This window comes from Peromyscus maniculatus, chromosome 10 (genome assembly GCF_049852395.1).
Source record: "Peromyscus maniculatus bairdii isolate BWxNUB_F1_BW_parent chromosome 10, HU_Pman_BW_mat_3.1, whole genome shotgun sequence".
In the NCBI taxonomy this organism is placed as follows: domain Eukaryota; kingdom Metazoa; phylum Chordata; class Mammalia; order Rodentia; family Cricetidae; genus Peromyscus; species Peromyscus maniculatus.
The window spans coordinates 19,312,121-19,326,343 of record NC_134861.1 but is presented as its reverse complement, the minus strand read 5'-3'; the positions used below and the strand labels follow the sequence as shown (position 1 = coordinate 19,326,343).

The 14,223-nt window shown below is 42.7% G+C and overlaps 1 protein-coding gene and 1 pseudogene across 1 annotated transcript in view; both read left to right on the top strand.

Annotated features, from left to right (window-relative positions):
* Window positions 1-14,223, top strand: part of Plek (pleckstrin) — a 45,416-nt gene that overhangs the window by 25,608 nt on the left and 5,585 nt on the right. Inside the window, exons 6-9 of the mRNA XM_042285590.2 lie at window positions 1,580-1,671; window positions 4,532-4,716; window positions 6,328-6,432; window positions 10,202-10,285. Of these exons, the coding sequence (XP_042141524.1) occupies window positions 1,580-1,671; window positions 4,532-4,716; window positions 6,328-6,432; window positions 10,202-10,285 (466 nt within the window). The remainder of the gene's footprint in view (window positions 1-1,579; window positions 1,672-4,531; window positions 4,717-6,327; window positions 6,433-10,201; window positions 10,286-14,223) is intronic.
* Window positions 10,440-12,950, top strand: LOC121832645 (S-formylglutathione hydrolase pseudogene; annotated as a pseudogene).

Sequence of the window (14,223 nt, the reverse complement as noted above, 5' to 3'; positions counted from 1 at the left end):
AGGACTGTCATTCTTTTTGGCAGATTTGCCTTTTGTGTTAAGCAAAAGACTCATTAGAAGGAATACCATGTTGGCTGCTTGATATGTCTGACAAGAGTTCAGTTGACATAGGGGGAGGATGAGAGCAGTCTCTGAGAGGGCGTGAGAGACATACTTTCTGCACAACTAATGTAGGGAACGGAATCGTGTTAAACTTCATGAGAACTAGAACCTCTCTCACTTGGGTAAGACCCCAAGAGAAGAAATCTGGTCTAGCCATAGCTGCTGGCTTCAGACATCATGTGACCACATTCCTGACCAGAGATGTCAGAACTGAGTGGGAATGATGCTCAAACTACAAAGAAGCACAGAGACAGAACTATTCTGATGAGGTTATTTTTAGTTTATTATTTCAGGGCCCAAAGTAAGAGCTCACTATTTTACCTTATCATTTTCAGAAAAAAAGATAAGCTTAGAAACAAAAATCACTTTTTTGAAGGCAATTAATTATCTGTAGCAAATGGCCTCCTGAAAACGTCGTAAGAAATGGGAGACTGTGTTATCTTTGCACTGCTTTAACAAATATCTAGAAGGATTGAGTTGAAAAGGGGGATTTATTGTGGCTCCAAGCACTTAGTTTGACCCATTGCTTTTAGTCCCACAGTGGTGTTTGGGGGCAGCACATCATAGCAGACATGTATAATATAGCTTATCTGTTCACTTTGTGGTTGGCATATGAAAGAAGGAACTTGTGTCCCCAAATCTCCAAGGCATGTCCACAATGACGTGAAAAACTCTCTCACTTACTTGCTTGTGAGTGTGTGTGTGTGTGTGTGTGTGTGTGTATACACATGTGTGTGCACCCATATGTGGGTCCATGAACACACGCATATAGGTGCATATGGAGACTGGAGGCCTACTGCAGATCTCTTTCTCATTTCTCCTCACCTCACTTTTTGAGACAAGGTCTCTCACTGAACCTGAAGCCCACTGTCTTGGTGAGATTAGTTGGCCAGCCTGCTGCAGGATCCTCTTGTCTCCACCCCCACAGTGCTGGGATTGTAAGCAACTATGTCCTGCCTTTCCTGTGGGTGCTGGGGATCCGAACTCAGGTCCTCATGCTTCCCTGGCAAGCACTTTACTAAAAAAGCCACCCCTTCCTGGCCACATTTGTTGAAGCTTCAACCCCTTATGAACAATAATAAGTTGGACACAAGCCTTTAAGGCATGGGCATTTGCAGGACATGACAGATCCACATGATTGCAGGGACTTTAACGATCTTTGTTCTTGCAAAACTGGCCCTGGGAACTCTTGACCTTTGACACATAATAAGGAAACTCTCCATCTTAGGTGCCAGGATTAAATCAACAAAGAGATTAATGAATTTAGGAGATATTAAGTGTATCTGCTAAATGCTTTACAGGCCATGTGATTGTGTAAGTTAGAACACCACCCTTTAACTCCTGCTGGTCTGGCAGAGAGATTAGGCTCAGGGCTACTCTAAGGGGTGGGGAAGCGTAGCTCCTGGAGGCCTCTTTAAGGTGGATCACCATTTTAAATGCTTCTTGCCCACCTCTGCTTTTATCCCTCCCTGTGCAGGGCTTTGTATCTGTCTATGAAAGACACTGAAAAGGGAATAAAGGAGCTGAATCTGGAGAAGGACAAGAAGGTTTTTAATCACTGCTTCACAGGTAAAGTGACTTGCACTCCCAGAGTGGGCAACCGAGGAGGGAATGGGGTATTCTCCCACAGCTATCTGTGTGCAGTGGGGTGTGGCGCATATTAGGTGCTCAGGATTGCAAAATGTAGACCGGTGAACAAGAGATCAGAATTCTGCCTGTGTACAAACAGAAACCAGGGTAGAAAAAGCCTTTGTTTTTGTTCAAGATAAGACTTCAGAAGTCACAGCTATATCAATCAAGCATCCCTTTTCTCCAATATTTGGCATTATGTTTTAAAAAAGTATTAGGAATAGGAAGAGTTTAATATGCTGCAACCCACACTATGGTAAACAAGAATTAAGACATGTTGTAGAAAATTTAAATAATAATGTTGGAGGTGTCCGACACTGTACCCAGTAAGTTACTAAGTGTCACCTGTTTGAGCAGTGTGGTATAGAGGTGAAAGCACATTCACTAGAAACACGCTGCCTGGTTTTCAAACTCTGCATCTGCAACTTACTAGACACAAAACCTCTGGCCAAATAACTGCCTCTGTGCTTTACTGTCTACATGATGGGAAATCACAGTGCACCTGTCTCCCAGGCTTGGTGTTTTGTAATGGGATAGTCCCTGACACATACCAAGCACTTTGAGTGCTAAGCTTTCAAATAGTTATTCTGATCAAAGAGGTTATATCTATGTAACAGCGCCATGAGTTCAGGAAAGAGAAAGAACTAAGAGCTGCTGAGGTGATTAGGAGGCGGTGCCTCATTTTGACCTCGAAGTAGAGGTGGTTTGTGGGGAAGATTTCAGATGATGAGTTATGGGTAGAAATGTGCAGCATATGCATCTGGAAAAATGAAGTGACCGCCTGGAAGAGCTGATGCTCGTATAAACAGCAAATGGGATGTTAGCTTGGGAGTGTGTCAGACACCCAACATGTTTGCAAGATACACCGTAGGGATACACCTTCAAGGAATTATAACAGTGTAAGCATCTGAGAAGATGTTAGGTCCACAGAAAATCCATGAAAATGGCTTAGGTCAGAGTTAGGAAGAGGAAGAGGAAAGGGCGTGATTTGCATTGTGGGGCAGTATCTCCCAGGAGTGTGTCTCAGAGAATGAAGGCAGTAGCCTTTAGCGTCAAGTCAGGACCAAGCTTCACCATCAACCTACTTAGGGAGATGATAAAAGCAAGGCAGGACCCTAAGGATGTGGGGCTGGGGTTACTATGAGATAGCTCCAGACCAAAGGAATAAGGGGTTCCTACCGAGACTCAGCCACCAGATCTAGCCCAGATTTATTTTATGTTCAATGCATTCCTGAGTCCCAGAGCATTCACTAACCATCAAGTCCTTCCCATGCACCATCATAATGGATTCCAAAACTCTCCGTGAATGAAGCCTTCATGAGAGTCTGGTGGTGTCATCTGAGAGGCAGAAAGTAGGAAGCACTCAATGCAATGGAGTACCTTGACTATCACATGATGGAGAAACCCGATTGAGGTCTCTCAGACTTCAGCACACCTAGTCAAATAAGCACAGACTCAAGTGTGAGAACACACCAGTGAAGGTCCAGGAACTGGACATGCAACTGCAGCCCAAGGCTATTGAAGCTTCTTGGGTCTTATATTTCTTAGTTTTCAAATGGGATAAGTAACTGCTATCTCTTTTGTAGAGTTGTGAGGACTGAAAGCTGAAATGCTTGTCTTCACAGAGGAATAAAAGTGGGTAAAAAATCTTTGTGTGTGAAACTCATGGAGGGATCATTCTCTGAAGGGGGTCATGGCTCTTTCAGATGTCCCTTACCCAATGTTCCAGCTCTAGTGATCCAGGACTGCTATGTTGGTTGTCACTGGTGGATTTGTAAACAACACACTTTATGAATACAAAGCTTCATTTTTAGCTTGCTGATAATCCAGCTGATAGGCTTTCTTCATTTCATTCCCTGTGTTATTTTCTCTTGAGGTAAAAGGTTAAATAAAATGACTATTCAAGTTCCCTGACAGACTCTTTAAAATGCATGACAATACACACAAATATTGTAATCAAATTTTAATTTAGGACACATACCCTGTTATTTTATTTGATAATTAAAATTTGCAGTATCTCTTCATTGACAGATTTCTTTCTTTCTTTTTTTTTTCTTGGTTTCTCTGTGCAACAGCCCTAGCTGTTCTGGAACTCTCTTTGTAGACCAGGCTGGCCTCAAATTCACAGAGATCTGCCTGCCTCTGCCTCCCGAGTGCTGGGATGAAAGGTGTGTGCCATTGTGCCTGGGTTTGACAGATTTCTTAATGTGCCACCAGACTTTCCTCACTGCCCCACATCTTCCTCCTCCTCTGGACTCCTCTTACTTTCTCACCAGCTCCAGCTCTGTTCTCATGGGCTGTGATGTGCTTGCAAGTTTGTCCACATTGCTGCATCCTTGCCTGTGCTGGACCCTCAGCTCCTATCTCAAATGCTTGCAAACACCTCCTATTTTAGGTCTCATCCCAGTTATTTTCTCTATAAGTCCTTTTCTGATTTGATCCAGTCATCCATTGTACCACAGTACTGACTTAGAACAGAATTCTGTAACTTTAATGCTTATGTTTTCACTAGGTAACCTGCCCACTGCCCAGCTAGTGTTTTGTACAAGCTCAATAAATGTGTAAATTAATAAGAATGATTTGTTTATGTATTTCTTACTAACTTTCATGTGTGCTTTAACTTTTGCGTGATTCCTGTTGTTTCCAAGTATCCATCTCACTAATCTTCCTTCTGCTTCTTGGAGTAGCAGGGAAGCTGAGACAAGATGGACCCTGGTGAGCACTGGAGCCAGTGTGTGGTCGGCAGTCAGTGACTTGTGACTTGGGAAAGAGTTAACTTTCCACTGATGCTCTCATTCAGGTAACGGTGTCATTGACTGGCTGGTTTCTAACAAGCTGGTTCGGAATCGCCAGGAAGGCCTCATGATCGCCGCATCACTGCTCAGCGAAGGGTACCTGCAGCCTGCTGGGGATCTGTCTAAGAATGCGGCCGATGGAATAGCTGAAAACCCTTTCCTGGACAACCCCGATGCTTTCTACTTCTTTGTGAGTAGGAATAGCTACCCACTTGTTTTTCCTGAAATAGGCGCAGGGTAGATTTTCTGTGGATATCAGTTTATAGCCACACATGCAAACAGAATGTCTGGTCCTAAGGAGGACTGAGGGGTGAGAAGGCTAGAGAAGAAGCCAACTGGAGACAAAAAGTTAGTAACAAGCTGCTGAGATGGCTCAGAGATACAGGTGCTTGCTGCCAAGCCCGATGACCTGAGTTCAATGCCCAGAACTTACATGGTAAAAGGACCCACTTCCTGTAAGTTGTTCTTTGACCTCCATACCCATTCAATGGTATGCACATGTGCATACATATTGAAACGCACACATGTACGCACACATAAATATTTTAAGGACAAATACTACAAACTATGAAAACACAGGCCTCTACAGCTTCTATTACACCAGCATTTTCTAGACTTCACAGCTGCCCCCTCAAATGTTGTCCTCTCCAAGTGAATAGTCTCGAGGAAGCGATTGTTTACTCGAATAGTTTTCTCTAAACTCACTTTTGAAATCCTACTACCTTTATTCTTATTCTAAGCAATCACTTCATCTATGAAAGTGTATTGTGTGTCTCTGCATGGCACATGTTGTCCTAGACAAAGGGAACAGAGCAGTGGAAAGGCAGTGGCACAAGTCCTGGTATGATGTCCTTTTCAGAGGGCTGCCCATGAAATCACAGATGTGACAAGCTGCCTGTCTGTGCTCAGCTGTACAATCAAATACACACCGTGCTTCTGTGTGCACTTCCTCCCATAACCTTGCATGCTTCTTGTGTTATGCCTACTGAGATTGCTAAACTGCATGTTACTTAACATGAGCCTAGCTTGTGATCACATGATAATTTCAGCAACTGTGGTTTTCTAGGGGGATTTTGACAGTTTTGTTTCTATTTTGGATCAGAATGTAGAAGTTGGGAAAGCTGCATAAAGAACCATCTTTCTTATACAAATGAGGTGGACATCCCAGATAGCGTTTCATTTCACTTTTTGGGGAGTTCCACTGCCAGTACTTTTTTGTGCTGCAGACCCTTGCTCTATCTTTTTATAGTCATTTAAATTAAGGGTGCTAAATGAACTTCCCCCAGCAGCTCCTCCTCTGTGTGGTTTGTCACTCTCTTACAGCTCAGAAAGTCTCTAATTATCATGACTTCAGGGGTGAGGTGATGCATAAACTCTTGGTTCTCTCCAGGCTAGAGTTGGAGCTGAGTGACAAGTCACAGTGGAGAGAGTTACATCAGGGTGTTGTCACTGTGATTTCAAACATGTGGCCATGAAGTCCCATGAGAAGGAGGACTGTGAAGAGAGAAATGTGCCTAGTAAAAGAGGACTGAGATAGACTTAGGATATGGCCTGGAGAATCGTGGAAAATGAAAGGATATTGACCAGACCACACCTGAATGGAGACACAAACAGGGCCGGATCCAGGGGCAGGGAAATGGGGGAGGAGGCTTAGACAGCAAACCCAGAGTCACCTGGAAGCTTCCTGCCACGGTTCACACAGCAGCACGGAGGAAGCGTGGCTGGCAAGAGCGGGTGTGGACATAGGTGTGGCAGTATGTTTGAGACCTACAAGAACCTGCTGCTGTGTGTTTCTCAACAGCCAGACAGTGGATTCTTCTGTGAAGAGAATTCCAGTGATGACGATGTGATTCTGAGAGAAGAATTCAGAGGGGTTATCATCAAGCAGGGATGTTTACTGAAGCAGGTGAGTGACTACCACTGGCTTCCTCCGCCCCTTTTCAAGCCTTCTCATTTTTTTTTTTTTCTAAATTACCAATGTGAGCAGAGGATGGTGGTGCATATCCCAGCACTCATAAAGCTTAGCCGTAGAGATTGCTGTGAGCTCAAGGCCTGGCTAGACTAAATAGTGATACTTTATCTCAAAAAGACAAAAGAAACAAATGAAAAAGAAAAAGGCTGACATTATTAAATAGAATTTAGTTTACTTGACCTACAATCAACCAGAAAATGAAACCGAGAAGATATAAGACAAAATGCTAAGTAGAGGATGAACATGATGTTGGGTTAGGATTGGGGCAGCCAGGGCAGAAAATTCCCTTGGAAATAGTGAAATTCCTCTTTTGCCAATGTCCTGATGATGAAAAGTATTTTAAGAAAATATTGCCCTTTCTTTAATAGGAAGAAGTAAGTTGGCCAAGAGATGCCATTCAAAAGATAAAGCTATTTCATGATAAAGTACTCCAACGTGATCAGAAAACAGGATGAGGCCATACTATATGGTAACCTTTAAGAGCAAGGAGGTGCCATTCCAGGCTGTGTTAAAGCCTGGTGAGATGGAAAACTATGGCCTGAGGCCAACTTTGTAGGAATATCGGGCTAAGGTCAGGTCCTGTTTGAGTGCATGGGCACAGTACAGGTGTGTGTGTGTGTGTGATTATGTGCAATTTCAGGTATCCATAATCAGTCTTGGAGGTAAGGGCTGGGGTAAACTGAGGCTCTACATAGTTCTAGGTGTCAAGGCATGGGATGGTAAGAGTTAAGAGAGCACAGGGTCTCTTAAGAAGAGACTGCAGGGGTGGCTTTGCTCCTCCCACCACCAGACACAGGGTAACAGAAACCTCCTTACCCATCTCAGCTCCCGATATGGGATGGCTTTGGGTATATACCACAGCAGCTGTGACTGTTTTATTTCATTTGTGCCCACAAAGATTTCTGACTTCCCTTTCATCCAGACCACTCATTGTCTAAGACCACCTGCTATATTTGTTATTTCCTTTAAGAGTGTGACATTCTGTAAAGCAGACTCATGTACAGAACAAGGAAAAGAACTGGAGGGAAGAAGGGGAATTCAAGTGGCAGCAAAGTTTGGCTCTGCTCCAGAGAGCAGAGATGGCATCAGAATGTGTGGAAAAAGTCCGCAATGTCATAACCACTTCAGCCACTGATGCCAGTGCACTGGTTGTGTTGGTTCTGAACTCCATGTGGGGAGCCACTGGCTGTGAAGTCTTTTCCCCCTTCATAGTTGTCTTTATCCTAGTAGAAACAGCCGCCAGAGGCTCTCCATCATCAACCACACTCATTTTCTCATGGGCTGGGCAATGGGGTCTATCTGATCAAACTGGTTAGTGCAGCCTCCTGCCACAGCCACAGGGGTCAGAATTTTTTTTTAAAAAAAGGAGTGGGAAATGATGAACTTGGTAAGAGGAAGAAGTTTGAAAACATTTAGTTTTCAAAGTTTCTTAAGAGATTAATCTTACCTCCTGGTTGGGGTCACCACGTTTGGTGTGCGTGCGTGCGTGCGTGCGTGCGTGCGTGCGTGCGTGCGTGCGTGTGTGTGTGTGTGTGTGTGTGTGTGTGTGTGTGTGTAGCCCAAGCCAAGTAGAGTCTGGGTTGCCAAGTTTTCCTTACACGAGCTCCAATCTTTTAGCTCTCGAGTAACCCTGGTTCATATCAGAATCATTTGGGAGCAAATGTTAAAAAATCTTTATGGTCTTCAAAGTATCAACTCTCCTACCATTGATGGTGGGAGCTTGCGAAGGTTAACCTGTAGAGAAGGAGAAACATGAGAAAGGATACCTGTGTTGCACACTCCACAGGTGGGAAGTAGCTGTGTCTAACTGGAGAACTGTGTTCCCTTTCCTGTTTCCCACTTTTAAACTCAACAGAATATTCATAGTTGACAAATGGAACAAACACAAGGATGAATGGGTTATATTCAGTCTAATCCCTTTTGTATAATTTTTCTATTATAACAATGAATAAGCCGGGCAGTGGTGGCACACACCTTTAATCCCAGCACTCGGGAGGCAGAGGCAGGCGGATCTTTGTGAGTTCGAGGCCAGCCTGGTCTACAGAGCGAGATCCAGGAAAGGTGCAAAGCTACACAGAGAAACCCTGTCTCGAAAAACAAAACAACAACAACAACAAAACAATGAACAAAATTCTTTGCTGTTTAGTTCTTGGCCACATATGGAGTCTGTGCAGGGAAGGACAATGTATTAATATGCTTTTCTTGTTTGTACAGAATTCAACACACTTTTTTTTGCTCTGTCATAAACAATAAGCACTTGTCAAATGAACAAAATCAACTATAATGGATAACTGATAAAGCAGATATTCAGATGTGGTTGTTAGAAAACCCAGACGTGCATACATTCTTGAAATCCTTCAGTAAATAATCCTTATAGAAAGGTGATCAGACACTTATAATAAACTTTTCAATAAACCACATTGTGATGTTGGAGAAGGCTTTGAGAGAATATGGCAGCTGTTCAAGCTTGGCTGACTCACCAGCTTAGGATAATTTGGTGGTCACTTAATAATTCCACAAGACAGCATAGCTTTCACGTTTTCCAGTCAAGAAGAAATTGTGTGAGGCAACTTATGTGCTCAGATCTCATGGGCAGTGTTATTAAGGCAAAGAAAATACCCATATTTGTAGAAGCTGATGGGTCTCAGAAGTCATTTTGAGGTGGGGAGATGGCTCACCACTTAAGAAGCCTCACTGTTTGTTCTTGCAGAGAGCTGGGGTTCAGCTCCCAGCACTCACATGGAGGCTAACAGACATCTCTAACTCCAGTTCTAGGATACCCAATATCTTATGACACCTGGAGTCACCAAGCACACATGTGGTACACATACATACATACATGTAGGAATGAGAACCTGTGTTCTATCACCAGAATCCATGTAAAAAATTTGGTGTGGCACATACCTGTAATCCCTGTACTAGATAGACAAAGACAGGCAAATCATTGGGGCTTTTTTGGCCATCTATCCCACTTTTGTTGACAAGCTCCAGATCCTAACGAGAGCCACTGTATCAGAAAACAAGTTGGACAGTTAGTGAGGAATGGCACTTGTTGACTGCTGATCTTCACATCCGCATACATACATACACACACATGCACCTTCATGGGCATACACACATGTGCACACATGTACATGCACATACACAAATGTGTGTGCACACACACAGGTAAAGATATATATATGGGGGGAGACACGGACAGACAGACAGACAGACAGACAGGCTGACAGAGACAGATAGACAGCAAGCAGACATCTTTATTATGCTTTGTTTGACAGCTCATGTCTACAATGACATATCTCTCATTTAATTCTTTTGAAATCCATTATTTATGTCTAGGGTTTTATTTGGATTTTGTCATAGTCTATTTCCATATGGATCACAAACTCCTCAAAAAACAGGACCGAGTCTTGAACCAAGTCATATGCCCAGTACCGCCAAATATGCCACACATGCTGTACCACTGCACACAGTCCTGAGGTCGGAAGATAGCGCAGAAGTAATTTAATTTATCCATGTGATTCAACAGTGCGTGTTTCATTAATTGGCCTTGGTGCTCTCTCCCCGAGAAAGACACGGGCCAGGACCTGGTAATTCACTGTGGTATTCTTTTATCCTGAATCTCAGCAGACTTCCTACTTGGGCACCGCGCACCAAGTGACGCTAATGACTCATCCCCCCCTTTCCCTGTTCCTCAATACAGGGGCACAGGAGGAAGAACTGGAAGGTGAGGAAGTTCGTTCTGAGAGAAGACCCGGCCTACCTGCATTACTATGACCCTGCTGGGGTGAGGTCATATGGTTGATAAGTCCACTCCAACAGAAGCTTTGCGGTGGTGATGAGCTGGGGCCACGCCCCTCTGTTTTGATGCCTTCCGTTTTCACTCTCATCCTTCGTCCCTTCCTGCTCTCTGTTAAACTGTTCTGCCACCTCCCACCGCAATGTCTGAGTTCTTGTGCCTCTTAGACCAGCAAGAATTCAGCAGGGGGAGAAGGTATCACAGTATTGTATATATTTGGTTAACTCAGTATAGCTTTTTTTTTTGTCCCATTTGAGATATATGTTATTACCTTAATTTCTCCCTGCACTCACGTATGAGTCTCACTGTGAAGTTTTCACACCTGTATCTGCCTATTTTCTTGACTTTCTTCTACCCCACTGTCCTCTCTTCTCCCTTGTTTTCACACCCATGTGATCCTTCCTTCCTTTGAACAGTCCTCTGCTTCCATGGCATGTACCGTCCATCACACCCCCTCCCCTTCCTTCCCTTGTATCTCTTCCCCCTCATTTGCAGTCCCCATTCTGCTTTCTAATTTCTTCATAGGAGAGAACATGAGGATTATTTATCTTTCTGAGTCTGGATAATCTTGCTTTAACAAAATGGTCTATAGTTCCATCCATTTTCCTACAAATGTCAATTTTTTGTTATTTTTTATGGCTGTGTATGTGACACATTTTAATTACCCATCCATCGAATCCAACTTCTAGGTTGAATTAGAGTGTGTTTTTTGGTTTCTGTAGACCCTCTACATTGGTTTAAGCAGTGGCTGCCTCAGTTTACAGACCCACTAAGAGTGTGTAAGTTCTTTTTCTTCCCTATCCTTGCCAATAGTTACTATTTTTTTTTTTTTTGAGACAGGGTTTGTCTGTGTAGCTTTGCGCCTTTCCTGGAACTCACTTGGTAGCCCAGGCTAGCCTCGAACTCACAGAGATCTGCCTGGCTCTGCCTCCCGAGTACTGGGATTAAAGGCGTGCACCACCACCGCCCGGCCTATTTTTTTTTTATGACAGCCACTCTGACTGGGGTGAAATAGAGTCTCAATATGACTTTGATTTGCCTTTCTCTGATGGTCAATGACACTGAACACTTTTTCAACTACTTTATTGACTGCTTGTATTTCTTCTTTTGAGAACTGTCTACTTATTTCACTAGCCTGATTTTTAAATTGATGATTTGTTTTACTTGGTATTTTATTTAGGGGTTCTTCATCTGTTTCAGATATTAATATGTTTGGTGTAGAGCTGGCAAAGAGTTTCTTCCGTTCTGCAGGCTGTCTCTTCACTATGCTGATTTTAGTTCTCTGATGTGGAGAAGGTTTTCCATTTCCTGCATTCCGTTTGTCAGTTCGTGTTATTTTCTGTGCTGTTGGAATCCTTTCCTGGAGTCATATTCCTAAGCAACATCTTGAAATGGTTCACCTATGCTGTTTCAGAATTTACGTTAAGATCTTTTATCCATTCTGAGTTGATTTTGTGCAGAGTAAGAGCTTTGAATTTAGTTTCAGTTTTTTTTTTTTTTTTTTTTGAGCACTGTTTGTTGAAAATGCCATCTTTTTTCAAATGTGTGCTTTTGGCACCTTTGTTTAAAAGTGTTTAAAAGATTCCCTGCCTACAGCATTTCTTGGTTCTCTGTGTAGCCATTATTTGAGCTAATCCCGTCTTGGTCATTACAGCTCAAGTCCAGTTAGAGAACTTGATGACTACACCAATGTTGTTTCTGTATAGAATTGTTTAGGATTTTCAGTCTTTTTGTATTTCCATGTGAATTTTAGGGTTTCCCCCCTAATTTTCTGAAGAATGTTGTTGGGACCCTTACCTTCTGGTGTGTCTGGTCTCCTTGCTACTGTTGCTGCCTGAGGTAAGACTGGATCATCTGTGTGTTGGCACACAGAAAAAAGGAAATATTAACTGAACAGGAGGAGGATGGCACTGGAGACAGATTTCCAGCATCAGGCACTCTGGAGGACCAAAGAAAGCTTTTGATCAAGACAGTGTCGAGCTGTCTACCTACTACCAAAGGCAGAGAATGGAAAGGGTCTTCACTGTATTGGCTGTCTGGTCTAACCTGTACAGGATGGACATTCCTCTCAAAGGATATCTAGATATCACCAATGCCATGTAGCTATTGCTCCAGATTCCAGCCAGGAATTTCAAAGGAGAAGATAACAGCTGAAACTGTGGCACTAAAGCTGGGCTTCACATGAATGCCACTTGAAGGTCCTGGAAAACTAATTACAGAATATACTCTTAAATAACAGAGGATCTGTCCCCAACTTATGCCAGTTTTCCAGTGGACCCCAAAGGACATCAAGTTTTCTATTTGGTCATTCCAGGGAAAGTCACAGAGCTCTGATTTGTGCTTTGAAAAATCCTGGAAAATACAAATCTGTGTCAGCGTTTGCTCAAATTTACTATCCAGTATTCTGCTGTTGGGGCAAACAAGCCTTTAAAGGACAGTTGGGAACAGACCAGAGTAATGGAAGGGTAATGAGGCAACCTGTCTGGTAAAACCCTGTTCAGGTTCCCTGATGGACATGTTTAAGAGCACTTGATGGGCTGTGAGAAGATGCATCTTCTCTGTCTGTGGATCAAATGCTCTGTGTGTGTTGTTAAGACCATGTGAGCTAAGTTTAAGTCTGGATTTCCTCCTAGTTTGTATGGCATCTCTACAGATAAGGAAGGAACACTGAAGTCACTCACCATGATTGACCTTTATTCACCATTCATGTTGGCTTTACAAAATTGGGAGCCCCACTATTGGAAACATATATTTATAATTATTACATATTCTTGATGAATTTTCTCTTAATAATATGTTATTTCTTCTAACTAAATCTGGCTTGGATTCTTTGTCAGATCCCATAGTAACTACAACAGCTTATTCTGGGCTGCCATTCACTTGACTGATTGAATCAATCCTTTGAGTTTGAGCCTGTCAGTGCCTTTGCTAGTGATGTGTGTTTCTTGGGACAATAGATAGGTGAATCTTGTTTGTTAACAGAGCCATACAGTCTGTCTCTAAAGGTGAGTTGAGGCCACTTACAATTAAATTTATTCTTGAGGGGTGTTTACCCGCTCCTGTAACTTTTTTTCTTGTTGGTCACAATATTATTTGCTATTTTCTTTCATCCTTAGTAATTAGGGACTTGCTGGCTGACTGTGTTGGACATGATGAATCCTTCCCTGGATTTTCTTTCTCTATTCATTGCATGGTGTTTATTCTTTCCTGTCCTCTCAGGAGAGAATGTCTTTCTTCCTCTGTACCAGGCTTTTTCTTTTAGGCCACTAATCAGCTGCCAAATCATGACACAAAGACTTCTTATTAGGTATGAATGCTCAGCCACCTCTTAGGCTTGCTTCTTGGTAGCTCTTATAACTTAACCTGTTTCTATTCATCTATGTGTGTCTTAAACTTTATACCTTTTCTTTCTGTGTGTCCAACTTTTCCTGCTTCTTCCTGCCTGTCTATTAACTGCTTCACTGGTTAATCCAGGAAGTCTCCATCTCTTTCTCCATTGTTATCTCCTTTCTTCTTCTCTTCTCGAGCCTAGATCTCTCCTCCTACTTATTCTCTCTGCCCACAAGCCTGGCCTAATTTTATCCTCATTTATACCCTCTCACGCATGTATTGGCAGGATTCATGTATGAAAATGGCTATACTACCAAAAGTAAACTATGGACTCCATGAAGATCCTATCAAAACACTGATGTCATTTATCATAGAGCTAGAAAAAGTAATCCAAGAATTCATATGGAATCACAAAAGACCACAAATAGCCAAAGTAGTCCTAGGGAGAAAGAACATGCCTGGAGGTATCATCACACCTCCTCTCAAATTATACAACAGAGCTGTAATAAGAAAGACAGCCAGATATGGGCATAAAATAGACATTTAGACCAACGGAATGCCCAAGAGGATTCAGAAATAAACCAATAAGGCTACAG